We start from the raw sequence: 15498 nt of genomic DNA, 5'->3' as shown, positions 1-15498 counted from the left end.
AATGAAATAGATTTTAATTTCCTTCCTTATACTATTCCTGTACCACTGCGTTGCCCATTTTTGTAGGATAAGAATCAAATGATCACACTCCCAAATTCTAGAGCAATATCTACTCCCTAAGGTCTTTGTTGTGGTCCTCAAAGTCTTGAGTTGTTTATAAAAATAATAAAGGTGGGATATAAATAAAATAATACCAAGTTTGGTCCAGTGGTTAAGGCATCAGCCTAGAAAGCGGGAGACACAGTGAGTTGAGTTCAAGTCCTGCCTTAGCCATGAAAACCAGCTGGGTGACTTTGGACCAATCAGTCTCTCTCAGCCCAACACACCTCACAGGGTTGTTGTGGTGGGGATAATAGGAGGAGGAAGAAGTATTGGATATATTTGCTGCATTGAATGATTTGTAAAAATAATAAAGGAGGATACAAACAAATAAATAAATATTTATATGAACGAATGAACGAATGAATGAACGAACAAATGAATGAGTGAACAAACGAATGAATAAAAAATAATAAAATATGGAGGGAAGTTTTAAATTCTAGGACTATACAAAATGGTATCTTTACCAATGCATACTTTTTAAGGTTATTTGGGAAGGAAAAAATATCTGCTACACAAACACAGAGAATGAAGCAGACATGATATTTATTTGTTTATTTATCATATTTAGAATCCACCCATCTCCCTCATAGAGCAGCTTTAGACAGTATACAAATAGACATAAAAACATAAAAGTTATATACAGAGGTGGGTAACAACCGGTTCTCCCAGTACCGAAAATGGGTCTCTTCACTCTCTCTCTCTCTCTCTCTCTCGCCATCTGTGCATGTGCCCGGCCTTCTGCTCATGGACTTCACTCGCTTGCACAACTTTTACACATGCGTGTGGCATAAAAAACAAGGCTAAATAGGATAGCATAGTGCCAGGTCGGGGGTGGGCCAACCCTACCCGCAGTTCGCAACTACTGGTTTGTCCGAACCAGTCTGAACTGGCAGCAGCCCACCACTGGTTATGTGGAAATATTATAATAAAAAACAAGAATTAAACATTAAAATTCAGAATTAAATATGTGGGGGCTTCAGGGCATTAACCAGCCCCATGGCTGCATGCCCCTTGGGCATTCAAACAAATGAGCAGAGACAGGCTTTCAAGCATTTTGGAAAAGGCCAGGAGAGTGCTGGGGGCACCTCATCTCTTGGGGAGAGAATATTCCAAAGGACAGGATTAATAGCAGAAAAGGCTCTCTTCCTGGGCCCCACAAGTCAAAATAACTAGTAGGGTCCACAGCTTATCTTCCTGTTGAACGGACAGGCCAGGCCGTTGTAATGGGGTGAAGATGACTCTCTTGGTAATCTGGCCTCATGCCATGCAGGAATCCTGCTCCAAAGGTTCCAGTATTTGACTAGAAACATCCAAAAAGCTTCTGTACACATAGAGGTATACACATAAGCTTTTTCTATCTGCTGCAATGGTCCACTGAGACCTAGAATTGCCACAGATTGGCTCAATGCATTACAAAATAGTTCATTTGAGTAGAATAGAGCTGCCTCACACATCCCTACTAAACACACAGGCAGTAATAATCTTAACTGCCTCAAGGTTCATCTTAACATAATTAAATGCCTTTTTTTTGCCCCAGCCCCAGCAAACAGCTCAAAATGCAACTGCAACCCCCACCCCCCCAAAAAAGATTATGCTCCCTGGTTCTTGAGGTGGCTTGATAAAGAAAACATCTCTGATTTGTGTGTGATATTTCTCTGCAGTTTCCACACCCATTGCTGAGTTTCTGTCAAGAGAAAGAGCTTCAGCAAGGCTTGCTCACTACCTCAGCATCATAGAACTTCTGGTGGATGGGGAGTTTTACTTGGAAATTCCAAGTAAATTTGGTCAGATCTCTAGGCTTGATCCCTTTGAATTGTAATCCAAAGCTTGGCCCTCTTTGAGCAAAGCTACTCTTTTAATTTGGTTTTAATGCAACTGAGGTACAAGCAAGCAGGCTTATGGTCATCTCTTCTGTGGTCATTTTCAGACAGGAAACCAAGAAGGAAGTACTAGTCGCAGCTGCCTATTAAGTCTGTGCAAAACTGAAAGTCAAAATCTGAATTTTTTATCCGTAGATTTTTCACTGTTGAAGCTGCATTTTTTTTTTAAAAAAAAAGAAGTTTAAAAAAAGGGGGAGGGACTGACCAAAAGAGGCATTTCCCACCAATGTGCTTGATTTTTCAAACACTTCTTATTTTTTTCTTTTTTTCTTTACAGAAGGCAAAGGAACAGGAAGTTGAAATATTTTCAGCTCAGCTCATTCCTCTTTCTATTTCCTTTGAAACTTGTACAGCTTCTGAGATTGGGTAGTAAGTTGAACTCAAGGTTTTCATGCTAGAGCCTCAGCTTTAATTCCTATTTGGTGGTGTGCTGTTACTGATGGGGTGCTGAACTCTTTTTGACAGGAAGTGGTTTTGCTGTATTTTTCTCCTTGCCTGCTTTGTGCTTGCCTTAGATGAAACAAGATGTGTAGCCTTCAGAAGGGGGCCATTTCACATGTCCTGCTTTCTTTTTAAAAAGCTGAAGCTGGAGGTTGTTGGGGGAGATGAGAAAAAGAGCGCACAGCAGAATATCGGTAAGGGAACTTAATTTGCTTCTCAATCCTCATCTGCAACTTGTATGATACAGCCAGGAAGAGAGTAGAGAAACTTACTATAGCATATCATTTTATTGCAATGCATAGGCAATGTTTTTTTGGGGAAAATACCACTCTCCTTTCAGATACATACTCTGCAAAATACCTGAATATTTGGGTCGGCATTTATACGGGGTGTGCAACTAGGAACATTATCTCCCTGCCTGCCTGCCTGCCTGCCAATCTATCTATCTGTGGGTGGTTTCCAGCAGAGACTACTGCTTGTTCGCTCAGAGGCGCATGCATGCGCAGTACAACAAAAATTGCTTGCGCAGAAGCAGAAAACAAGATGGCGGCACCTACAGCACTGCTTTAGACTGGGTCCAGCGACCCAGTCTGCCAAGCTACTACTAGTTCTGCTGAACCAGTCGGAACTGGTAGGAACCCACCACTGTATCTATCTTTATCTCTATTTCTATCTCTATAATCTCTATCTCTATTCATTATATTAAATTCTTATGCCACCCATCTTCCTTACAAGATGATTCTGGGAGGCATAAAGTCTTTTATATTTCAAAAGATGTAAGTTTTCCCCCCATAAAAATGGTGTGCAGTTTGCTTGGGAAATATGAAGAGCAAGTGGTTTTAGTGAGGAGCAAAGAGTGGATTGAAAGGCAAGAAAATCACAAAACAATTGAAATGTGTTATGCTAGGATGTTAAAACTACAGTTAGTATATTGAGGGTTGATTTTCCCAGTGTTGAGGCTTATTAGAAACAGTAATCAACAGAGGGAATATCAACAGAAATATATCTGGAATGCTTGTCATGTCAAATGAGCAATGGCCTTAGCTACAGGAAGATATAGTATTTGGCCTAACTTGGATCTAAATCAGCAATGCCTAAAAGGTGGAACCCTATTGTAAAAGAGAGGTCCCAACTGAGGCCAAGGAGGTACCATCCAGTTTTGGCCATGAAATTTATGCAAAGGTATATTCTGGAATATATTGTGATTTAACCATATTCAGATGGCACTTGTTTGAAGAAAGGTATTTTCGGTGTTATCCAGTGATAATTTTCTAAGATATAGGACAGAATTTTTCACATTATTTAATATATATATATATAATCCCTTAAACCATAGAGATTATAAAAAATGCTCTTGGAATTTAAGACTAGCAGATGTTCAACCCTATCCCCTGCCATATATAGGGAGTCCTCAATTTATGATCATAATTGAGCCCCCAAAGCTAAATAAGACAGTTGTTAAGTGAGTTTTGCTCCATTTTACAACCTTTCTTGTCATAATTGTTAAGTGAATCCTGCAGTTGTTAAGTTAATAACATAGTTGTTAAGTGAATCTGGCTTCCCTCATTGACTTTGCTTGTCAGAGGGTCACAAAAGGTGGATTACATGAGATTAGGACACCACAACCATCATCAATACATGCCTGTTGACAAACATCCAAATTTTGATGATGTGACCATGGAGATGCTGCAGTGGTTGTAAGTGTGAAAAATGGTCATCAGTGCCCTTGTAACTCTGAACGGTGACTAAAAATGGTTGTAAATTGAGGACTACCTGTACACAATACACTGCATGTATTCCACTGCATGGAATGAACTCCCCGTGGAGATCCGGACCCTCGCCACCCTCCAGACCTTCCGCGCCGCACTTAAAATCTGGCTATCCCGGCTGGCCTGGGGTTAAAGACTCTAACCCCTACTCGAATTGTATGACTGTTGAGTTCTTAAATGATGTAGTGCTTTTATGTTGTAAATTGTTTGTCCTTCCCCCCCCCTTTGAACTGTGAGCCGCCCTGAGTCCCCCCAGGGAAAAGGGCGGCATACAAATAAAGTGAAACTGAAACTGAAGCTCATACACATTCAGAGATTTAACAGGCAGGATTCTAACCCTGTAACATCAATAAGACGAAATCAACATGGACCTCCACAATTCGGTCTCCATTTTAATGGTCACCATCAATACGGTGCATGTTTTTGGAATATGCTAACATATTAACATATCTGAACCTTAACTTTTTCCTAAGAATTTATTTCACACAGATACAAGGAACATGTGGTCTAAAGCAGAGATTTTCAAACTTTCTCTTTCTGAGGAACTATTCTTTTTTTAAAAAAAACAACAACCTCAGAATCCATGATCAGGAGGCAAAACTATGTTGTTAGACAATTAGTTGCAGAAGTATTTTTTCCCCTTGGTCTCTCACACAACCTCATTGGATTCTTGCGGAACAGTTTGAAAAAAACCCTGTTTTAAAGTTCCTTCAAATGTTTTACGGCTACAGTATAGAAAAGATGACAGCCACCTTTTTCCAACATCTTTTGAGGCGACCAATTACCCTAAAAGTATTTTATTTGTTGTCCTGAGTGACTGTTTCTTAACATATGAAGCCATTGATTTTACCACATGGGATATTCCAACTCCATATGTTTTGTAGATCATCCATGTTTATTTGTATACTTTTTTAAATATTGGGTAATAATAAATTATTGGTTTGGTGTAAGGCAAGGGAAGGCAAATGATAGAAGCTGGATCACTGCTTTAGAGCCAAGGTGCCGCAGTAGTTAAATGCAGCACTGCAGGCTACTTCAGCTGACTGCAGTTCTGCAGTTCGGCTGTTCGGCTGTTCAAATCTCACCGGCTCAGGGTTGACTCAGCCTTCCATCCTTCCGAGGTGGGTAAAATGAGGACCCGGATTGTTGTTGGGGGCAATATGCTGACTCTGTAAACCGCTTAGAGAGGGCTGAAAGCCCTATGAAGCAGTATATAAGTCTAACTGCTATTGCTATTGCTATTTTGTATATGCTTCATGTTGTCATTGAGATACATAAAATGATTGGCACATGTGTCAGCTGTGACTATGATTATGCTGTTGCTTTTTCATTTGATGACCCTGCAATAATTAATCATATATATATATATATATATATATATATATATATATATATATGTATGTATGTATGTATGTATGTATGTATGTATGTATGTATGTATGTATGTATGCATGCATATAAATGAGGAGTCAAAGTATGTACCTTAAGAGATGTATAGTCCATTTTATTATTTCAGGTTAGGATTCAGTGATCTTAATAAATATAATCCGTTCATCTCTTGTGTCATTGCCTCTTCATAAATAAATTACATAGTTCAGTCCACAACAAAGAAAAGTCCCTGTCATTTTCATTCTAGTAGACTGCAGAAGCTAAGAAATACTGGACCTCCAATGATACTCTTTAAAATCATGAAAAATAAAACAATCTATTTTTTTTTTAAAAAAAACTATGGCTCTGAAAGAGAAATTCTCCTTCTATGTAAATGTAATTATTAAGTTCTCAGTCTATTTAAAACATTCATGTGAACTAAGTATTAAAATTGCTCTCGAAGGTTTATATAAATCTTGATACAAGATTTCAGATGTATCTTTCCCCCACAAATTTAGGGATATTTTCATCCATTTTTCTACTGGGCAAAGTCATACTGCCGTGTCTTGCATACATAACAACACTTAGAAAATAGATTGGGATTTTGAAATCTATACCAGATATCCCTTTGTTTATTTGACTACATATTGACATTTTATGTGGATCTTAGTTTAAGATCTTATTGTTCTCAGGGTTACACATTATTCTTACACTCATGTTCATATACTTGTATCTGTTTTTCTGGCTGGGGTGATATCACTGGGGGGACTTTGAAAAGTTCGATTTGGCCCTGGCTCTACATGAATTAATATACATATGAGTTCATCTTTTCAGAGAAGGTTTTTTGATATCAGAGATGGAACTCCTATCATTAACTTCTTCAAACTTTCTGGGTTTTTTTTTTCCTGAGATGCAAGTAGGAGGTAATCCTCAACTTACAATTACAATTTGTGTTGTCCCACTCACTCGCTCGCACACATCATCATCAGGGGTGGGTTGCTGCTGGTTTTACTACTGGTTTGCAACCTGCGCGCAACCCGCACTGCATGTGCGCTGTTCAATGTAAATTGTTCTTCGCGCATGCTCAGAACAATTTACAGTGAACTGTGCATGTACAGTCACTAAAAAACAACATGATGGCATCCCAGTGGCGGCGAGGGAATTGGTTCATGGTAGTGACAGGCCTGGGTCACTGCCTGTTCTGCAACCCAGGCCTGAATTCCACTACCGGTTCAGCTGAATCAGGCCGAACTGGGAGCAACCCACCTCTGATAATCAAAGTTTAATAGTTTTATTAATATTCTCCAGCAACTCCCATCACCAAAAACCCAGCACTGTCCCAATTAAGTCCAGCCACAAGCAGACCAATGCTAGTCCACAGAGCAATGGATCATGAGTCCACAAGGCACTTGAAAGTTTCCCCATCAGAATAAACCCACCAGGCAAAATTAAATCCACAATACAATAGGGTTCACGAGGCAAGAAAAGTCCAGAGCTCACAAGGCACGATCCAAGTCAAGGCACATTGTCAATCCAAAGCAAAGCAGGAATCACAACAACCAGAAAACACACAGCTAGGAAATGAACATGTGGTTCCCAGCATCACCTCCATTTGCCTGCTGTTCTAAATAGCTAGCTTTTGATACAGCCCATCAAGAAGGGTGAGGCTTTCTCTTCATGAGTAATCTAGCTGACCTTCTCAACTCCTTCCTTTTCTCTGCCCTATGTGTTCTTGGATCAGGTGCAGAAGGCAGTTCCTCTTCCACATCACTGACTGGCTGCAGCTGCATGCTTTCCCACCTGAAGCCTCAGGACTATCTTGCTGCAGTTGCGCTTCAGCCAAATCCCTCACAGACTGCTTTTTGGAGCATTGACCAACTCCCCCCCCCTCCCCGGCCTGCCAGGAACTGGTTCATCCTCTCCTGAGCTGACATCTGGTGTGGTATCTGGGGAAGCATGCAGGGGAGTCATCACATAATTGAACCAAATGGTTCTAATGCTAATCAGGACAATTATTAAGTACGTTTTGCCACTTTTACCCTTCTTGTCACAGTGGTGAAGTGAATCACTGCACTTGTTAAGTTAGTAACATGGATATTAAATGAATCTGTCTTCCCCATTAACTTTGGTTGTCAGAAGATCCCAAAAGGGGATCACATGACTCTGGAACACTACAACCATCATAAATATGAACCAGTTATCAAAGAGCCAAATTTTAATCATGCCATCATGGGGATGCTACAATGGTCATAAGTGTGGAAAACGGTCATAAGTCACTTTTTCTGTAATGATGTAACTTTGAATAGTCACAATCCAAAGTCACATGATCAAAATTTGAACACTTGGCAACTGGCGTGTCTTTATGACAGTTGCAGTATCCCAGAGGCATGCGAATCTCTAACAAGCAAAGGAAAAGTATGACAAAAACAGATTTGCAAGATTCTGTTACTAATCTACCACCAAGCTGTGGTAGAACAGTGGTCAGAAGGCAGTATTGCAGTCTAAGTCAGATCACTGCCAGGAGTTCAATTCTGAATGGCTCAAGGTTGACTCAGCCTTCCATCCTTCCAAAGTCAGGAAAATGAGGACCCAGATTGTTGGGGACAATATGCTGACTCTGTAAACACTTGGAGAGGGCTGTAAAGCACTGTGAAGTGGTATATAAGCCTAAGTGCTATTCCTATACAATACAATACAATAGCAGAGTTGGAAGGGACCTTGGAAGTCTTCTAGTCCAACCCCCTGCCCAGGCAGGAAACCCTATAGCGTTTCAGACAAATGGCTATCCAACATCTTCTTAAAGACTTCCAGTGTTGGGGCATTCACAACTTTGGGAGGCAAGCTGTTTTACTGATTAATTGTTCTAACCGTCAGGAAATTTCTCCTCAGTTCTAAGTTGCTTCTCACCCATTGCTTCTTGTTCTACACTCAGGTGCCTTGGAGAATAGTTTGACTCCCTCTTCTTAGTGGCAACCCCTACTATATTCCTATAATATCTTAATGAATTTTAGTTCTATTTTTCCTATGGACCCCATTCTTCTTCATAGGGACTGATAAAGCCTTTTCCCATTCTCCATATACTGGAATAAAAAATATTATTTTATTGGAAATAAGAAAAGGCAAGGGAAAAAAAGGCATAATGGGATTCTTGCATCTTTTATGGTTGGGTGGCACATGTTGAGTTACTGTCAACTTTTCCACAAAAAGACTGAGATAGGAGGCCTCATCGGGAAGAGCTTTGAAAGAAAGAAAAAAACAGCTTGTTCAGCTTGAGAAGTGCTTGCATGGATTTGAAAAATGTTGCTCTGTATTTCATCCAGAAGATGGCATTCTTTGCATCCCAATGTCCATCTGTCCTGCAGCTCTTAGGCTTTTCTGATAAATTTCCAACGTAAGCACAAATTGGTCTGACAACCTATAGTTATGAGATCTGACAGATTTAATAATAGCCCAAGGTCCCAAGTAAGAAAAATATCATGCTTGTGATATAAGTAAAATGGTAGAAGCTGAGAAACACTTGATGTGTCAGAGAAAATAGAAGCAGGTTTAGCACTTTTAAACTGCTGAATAGCATCTGAAAATTGAATGAATGTATGTGTTACACACACCTGCTCTGGTAATATTTTACCAATTTAGTCCACTTCACTAAGCTCAGAGTAAAACACTGTCGTATTTCCTAGGTGGAAAAAGGAGTCTTTATTCATTTATGGTTGAGGTAGTAAACTTTACATACATACTTTCTTATGGTTAATGAACGATCTATGTATCTGAAATTGTCTCCATATGAATAAATCCTGAACGATATTACATCAAAGATTTACAGTTCAGTTCCTGTTCCTAGGTGACAACTGTGAGTTTTTACTGTATCCGCCTCTGCACATTTTGCATTATTTAGACAAGTCCAATTATATATTTCTTCCTATTCCAGATGTTGTTTTGTATTGCCTACTTTTATTTCCTTCCAATCTTTCTTCCAGCAAAGGTCTTTTGCACAGAATTGTAAATGCCTGAGTAAATAACTGAAATATCTCAATGTTCTTTGCTTGAGTGGTTTTTATGGCATTCCTTTTCTGCTGTATCATGTCTACAACTTCAGTGTTTATTTATTATTTTGGTAGTTTCAAGTGATTTTCAAGATATATCTTTAGAGCCTTATCCCCAAGTCTTTTGCATGCTCTCAGCCTCCTTGGATACTGTACCAGTTTGGTAAATATGCAAATACGTATGAAGGATATAAATATATCTGTTTTTAGTTTGAAGTTTTCTTCCACTGAGTTAGAAAAAAACTTTCATGGAAATTTTATTTGACTTTTTATTTTTCAACTCTTTTTTATCTACATACTTTTAGAAGGTGCTCAGGATCATAAACAGTGACTTTATGACCTTGTATTTAGGTACATGCAAGAGCAGCTTGTACTCCCAAAACGTTAGAGTTATCATATCAGCCAAAAAAAAAAAAAAAAACTGATTTAGTCAAAAATGTTATTTATTTTGGATACTTCATCATAGAATAAGATAATTCTGATCACCAGCTAGCTTGTAATCTATCTGTATTATAACTGAATTATTTAAGTTGCTCAAGCCCATTTTGAATGAAACCATATCCCATTGTTTCACCAATTACTTTATTAAGAGTGCAGCAAACTCTAGTTCTTCCTTCAAAATTCTAGGGATTTTTCAAAATATGCTTAGGTAGTGCCGATTATTGCTTTTGTGACTGAAGAAGAGATGTCTCTGTCTCCTTGTCCTTTTTCCCCAGGGCTTTAAAAATAATGCAATCTGACACAATAAACTTAAGAAAATATTGTTTGTTTTCTCTCCTAAGAACCTAACATTTTCTAGATTCCATAACTGATAACAAGTACTAGAAAATAGGGAAGAAAGAATTAAACAGAAGGGGGTTATTTTCGTTATTCACGTGTTTAGAGGAGGGTCAAATAAAAACTTGGTCCATCATCAGAATATTTCTGAATTATTCACTGTGGAGCTTCTTGTCTGAAGTTAACATTTCCTGTCTAATGCCATGACTAGTATTAAAAGCCCAGTTCCAATGTACCACAGCATCAATTGGCTATATATGTGTTTTTGTGTGTGTGTATACACACAGACACACACACACACACTATATTGCCAAAAGTATTTGCTCACCCATCCAAATAATCAGAATCAGGTGTTCCAATTACTTCCATGGCCACAGGTGTATAAAATCAAGTACCTAGGCATGCAGACTGTTTTTACAAACATTTGTGAAAGAATGTGCCACTTTCAGGAGCTCAGTGAAGTCCAGTGTGGAACTGTGATAGGATGCTACCTGTGCAACAAATCCAGTCATGAAATTTCCTCGCTCCTAAATATTCCATAGTCAACTGTCAGCTGTATTATAAGAACGTGGAAGTGTTTGGGAATGACAGCAACTCAGCCACGTAGTGGTAGGCCACGTAAACTCATCCAACATCAGTGTGTGACCTCACAAATGTGCTTCTGGAAGAATGGTCAAAAATTCCCATAAACACATTTCTGAACCTTGTGAACAGTCTTCCCAGAAGAGTTGAAGCTGTTATAGCTGCAAAGGGTGGACCGATGTGACATTGAACCCTATGAATTAGGAATGGGATGTCACTTACAGTAAGTTCATATGCAAGGAAAGGCAGGAGAGTGAATACTTTTGGCAATATATATATCCATATCCATATATATATATGGTTATCATGTGTTCCACCTTTATATCATCTTTCCAAATTGTCAAAACAAATGTTTTACAAGCCTACTAAAAAAAATCATGAAGACCTGAATGTAACTTCCACCTTCGGGCACAATTGGTAGAGGCCAAATAAGGCTTTTTCAGCCTTTGAGCAAACTTGAGACATCTATCTCGAATGTGAATATGAGAGGACCAAAGGCAAACTCTACTGCCTGCCAGCCAGCTATAGGAGAAAGATTACTGAAAGATTTCAGGACAGAAGAATGACTGTAGAGATAAGAATAATCTTTTATGCAAACTGCACTCCTCCTCCATGTTTGGATGGCTTGGTGAATAATAAAAGTGCCCTATTGGTGCTGTTGTTAAGATATCCTGATATTCAGAGCTATCAAATTGGCTTCACGGTTTTCTTCTTGTTCACTGAAAGGGATTCCAGGCTGGCTTAATGCAAAGCGTTTAAAGCATATTTAACTCTTATATTTTTCAGATTTAACGTATTAATCATGCAGCAGTTACCAGCTTCTGAAAAGCTACACCCTTCCCACGAAAGCACAGGGGCTGTTCAGATGAGGATCAAAAGTCCCACCAGCACCCATGACCGATCCAGCCAAAGCAAATCTATGGTCTATTCTGAAAATCTGAAAGTCGTTGAGTCTGTAAGTACTGATCCCAAATGGCCTTTTGAATTTCTTCACCAGATATGTTGGCAAAGAAATTGATGGACATTTTTTTCTGATTCTTTTAAAAATTCAGAGAAGACAGTGTTCCCCAATAATATTTCAAGAGCAGGTAGGTTCCCTGATCAATATTGGGAGCACTGCAATTGAAAAAACCCTTATAACGTCTGATCTGGTAATTACATGAAAGAGTCAAGAGCCAAAGAGACTGCAGACACTAGAAGGTTGGCTGAATGAAAAAGGGGGCATTTACCCATGTGTGTGTGTGTGTGTGTGTGTGTGTGTGTGTGTGTGTGTGTGTGTGCCTGCTACTAAATAAATGCAAGAATCCCACATTTCGCCCCTAAGGATCTTAGAAAAATCCTTTCAAAGAGTTCCTAAAGCATATTCTTCTTATTAAATGATAGGAAAACTGGTAGAAATAATTACTAAAAAAAAAAAAACCAGCCCCATACCCATTTTCCACAAATGTTTGCTTCCTGTCTTTCATTCATTTTACAGCAATTTGCCTAAAAATATTGAGAAAAGGTTTCCAACCTACTATCTGGGAACACTATAGCAGCATTTTGCAGCCCTCTGGATTAGGCCACCAGGTTTTTTTTTCAATAAAATGAAACCACAGTAATAATACTTCTCCTTGTTCCATATTAACATGGTGACTTAAAATATATATGTTGGTTGGCAGTTTTGAGTTGTGAAGTTCTGGGCGAAGAATGGAGGCCAGGCTAGAGTGATTTCTAACAGCTCTTTATGCAATACTGCTTGTGAAGTAACTGAATTCCCTGGCTGACACAGCTCCTTTTATAGAGAACTGATCAGTCAAACAACCAGTCAGGAGAGAGTATTTTCCCACTCCAACAGAGGACCAGAATGAGGACTTCAACTGACAACTATACACTATATACAATACATTGTTTAGTCCTCGAAGCTATGACTGAAAGCCAGCAACAGCCAGGCCGCGCCTGATTGGCTAAGGCGCGGCAATGCTGAGCGCGGGCTATCAGATGCGCGCCTATTGGCCTCCCTGCTTGACAGCTCCGTATAAATAGCTGTCAAGCAGGGCGGAGTCCCTATCTACCGCTAATCTGTCTATGTTAAGAACTGTTCTAATAAAGTGCTGTTAATTTACCTCAGGAGCCTCTTGCCTCATTCCTTCAGGGAATACTTAACTGGCGACGAGCTGGTGGGATCCACAGGCCCTGAGTAACAGCCTAGACAGAGACAGATAATTCGTTTTTTTTTTCTCTCCGTGCTGCCAAGAGACTTAGCCACTTTAAACTCTGGCTGCTATTCCCCGTTCGCTCCTTTTGGAACCACCGGCGAGTCGTGGGCCGGGTTCCTGGAGCGCTTCAAGTGCATCTTAATAGCCAACAACAGGTAGGGGTACTCGCAGGCATGAAAGTGCAGTTTTTTTCTTAATGCCTACGGTCCCGAAATGTTTGGGACAACCCACTCTTTTGCGGCTCTGAGACCCGTTTACGAGCTGAGCTGGGACGAGCTAATGGCCGGGCTTAAAAACCATTATGCTCCTACACCTTCTAAAAAAGCATGCCACTATGCCTTCCACCAGTGCATGCAGAAAGAAACTGAATTGGTCAGTCAGTTTCTTCAGTCCCTCAGAGTTGCTGCCATCCAGTGTGACCTGGATGACAACCTGGTTGAGCAATTCGTTTGCGGAGTGCGGGACATTCGCCTCAAGCGGCGGCTGCTCACTAAGGCGGACATCACCCTGCCTCAAGCCGTTGGCAAGGCTAGGATAGTGGAGCTGTCGGAGCAGTCAACTGTTGAGATGGCCAGATTCCTGCCTCCACCCCCACTGCCTTTACCACGGGCCTGCCTGATAGACAAGTTAGTCCCGCTGCCTGACCCGGACAACAAAGACCAGGTCGACCGCCTGAGGGCCATTCCTAGGCCATCCTAGGGCCATTCCTAGGCCACAAGTGCCATCCTGTGCTGCTGCGGCAGCCACCGCCTTCCTTGGTTGCGGAGGTAACCATGCCCGGGCGTCCTGCCCCTTCAAAGCATCCATGTGCCGCCGCTGCAACAAGAAGGGGCACCTGGTGCAAGTCTGCTGGGCCACTCTGCCGCTTCCTCTGCAGGCCGAGTCATCCCAGCAATCCTACACCCCACCTGCCCTGCTGTGGAACCAGCCACCCCACCGTCAGCAGTGCCGCCATGACAACTGCTTCACCATCGACAAAGACCTCCGTGCCACCCCTGCAGAGTCTGTCAGCCAGGCGACGGCCGGCTCGAAGAAGATTACCCCTCATCAAGGGGTTGCCTTGCCTAATGGAGGTGGACTCTGGTCCTCCTGTTCCCTTATCTCTTGGGTCACCTTCACCTGCCTCTGCCCTGGCATCCCGAAGTCCCAGCTGTCGCCACCGGACACTGAGTTACGGGACTACCAGGGGACTCAGATTCCAACCCTGGGTTGCTCTGGGGTGCGGGTGGAGTATGGGGGGAAGAGTTGCTGCCTTCCTATCTTGATAGTGCAGAAGCCGCTGCCGGCTCTGTTGGGCCTGGATTGGTTCACCCAACTGGGCCTCTCCCTCTCCAGAGTGCACCTCACACTGGACATGCCCCCTGACATCGAGAAGTCCTGGCAGAGTACACCGATGTTTTTGATGGTGAGCTGGGGAAGTATGTGGGAACCCCTATCTCCCTCAACCTAGACCCCCAGGTTGCCCCTATTAGGCAGGTTGATGTGGAACTTGACAAGCTGTTAGCGCAGGGAGTCCTGGAACCCATTGACCACTCATGATGGGAGACCCCAATAGTGTTCCCTGTCAAGGCCGACGGGTCCATCAGGATCTGCGCTGACTACAAGTCCACCATTAACCTTGGCCTCCAGGCAAACCCCTATCAGTCCCTGTGGTCCAGCACCTGCTCCATTCCTTGGGGCGGGGCTGCACCTTTGCCAAACTGGACATGGCACAGGCCTACCAGCAGCTCCCGGTGGATGACGATGCAGTGGCCGCCCAGACCATCGTCACCCACCGTGGGGCTTTACATTGTTGCCGCCTCCAATTTGGTGTTTCCGTTGCCCCGGGGATCTTCCAGAGCCTCATGGAGCAGCTTCTCCATGAGTTCCCTGGCGTCGTCCCGTACTTCAATGACATCCTGATTGCTGCTACCAGCCGCTCAGGGCTCATCAAAGTACTCTGGAAGGTCCTCGACCATTTCAGGTCTCAAATTAAAGTGCAGCAAATGCTCCTTTGCTGTGCCTAAGGTGGAGTTCTTGGGCTCCATGACTGATGCCCAGGGAATCTACCCCACCCCCTCTAAAGTAGCTGTCATTCAGAATGCCCCTGCACCCACCTCCAAGGTGGAGCTGCAAGCGTTCCTTGGCCTTTTAAATTTCTATGTGCCTTTCTTGCCTCACAAGGTGTCACTAGCCGAGCCGCTGCATTGGTTGCTCGACCGATCCACGGCCTGGCGCTGGGGCAGCCATGACGCGCATGCGTTTGCGGCTGTCAAAGCCATGCTGACATCGGAGATAGTCTTAGTACAGTACAGTGACAAGATGCCACTGATGTTAGTATGTGACTCCTCCCCCGTTG

At 41.9% G+C, this 15498-nt stretch overlaps 1 protein-coding gene across 1 annotated transcript in view; it reads left to right on the top strand.

Moving 5' to 3' along the window:
- The first annotated feature begins 2416 nt into the window (after positions 1-2416).
- ARHGAP15 (Rho GTPase activating protein 15) overlaps positions 2417-15498 on the top strand; it is a 464603-nt gene continuing 451521 nt past the window's right edge. The window contains exons 1-2 of the mRNA XM_087711786.1: positions 2417-2617; positions 11749-11917. Coding sequence (XP_087567912.1) covers positions 11765-11917 — 153 coding nt within the window. The 5' untranslated portion in view covers positions 2417-2617; positions 11749-11764. The remainder of the gene's footprint in view (positions 2618-11748; positions 11918-15498) is intronic.

Source organism: Thamnophis sirtalis, unplaced genomic scaffold (genome assembly GCF_051295495.1).
Source record: "Thamnophis sirtalis isolate CommonGarterSnake01/CBP01778 unplaced genomic scaffold, rThaSir2_p1.2 scaffold_1, whole genome shotgun sequence".
NCBI lineage: Eukaryota > Metazoa > Chordata > Lepidosauria > Squamata > Natricidae > Thamnophis > Thamnophis sirtalis.
This window is presented reverse-complemented; position numbering and strand designations above follow the sequence as displayed.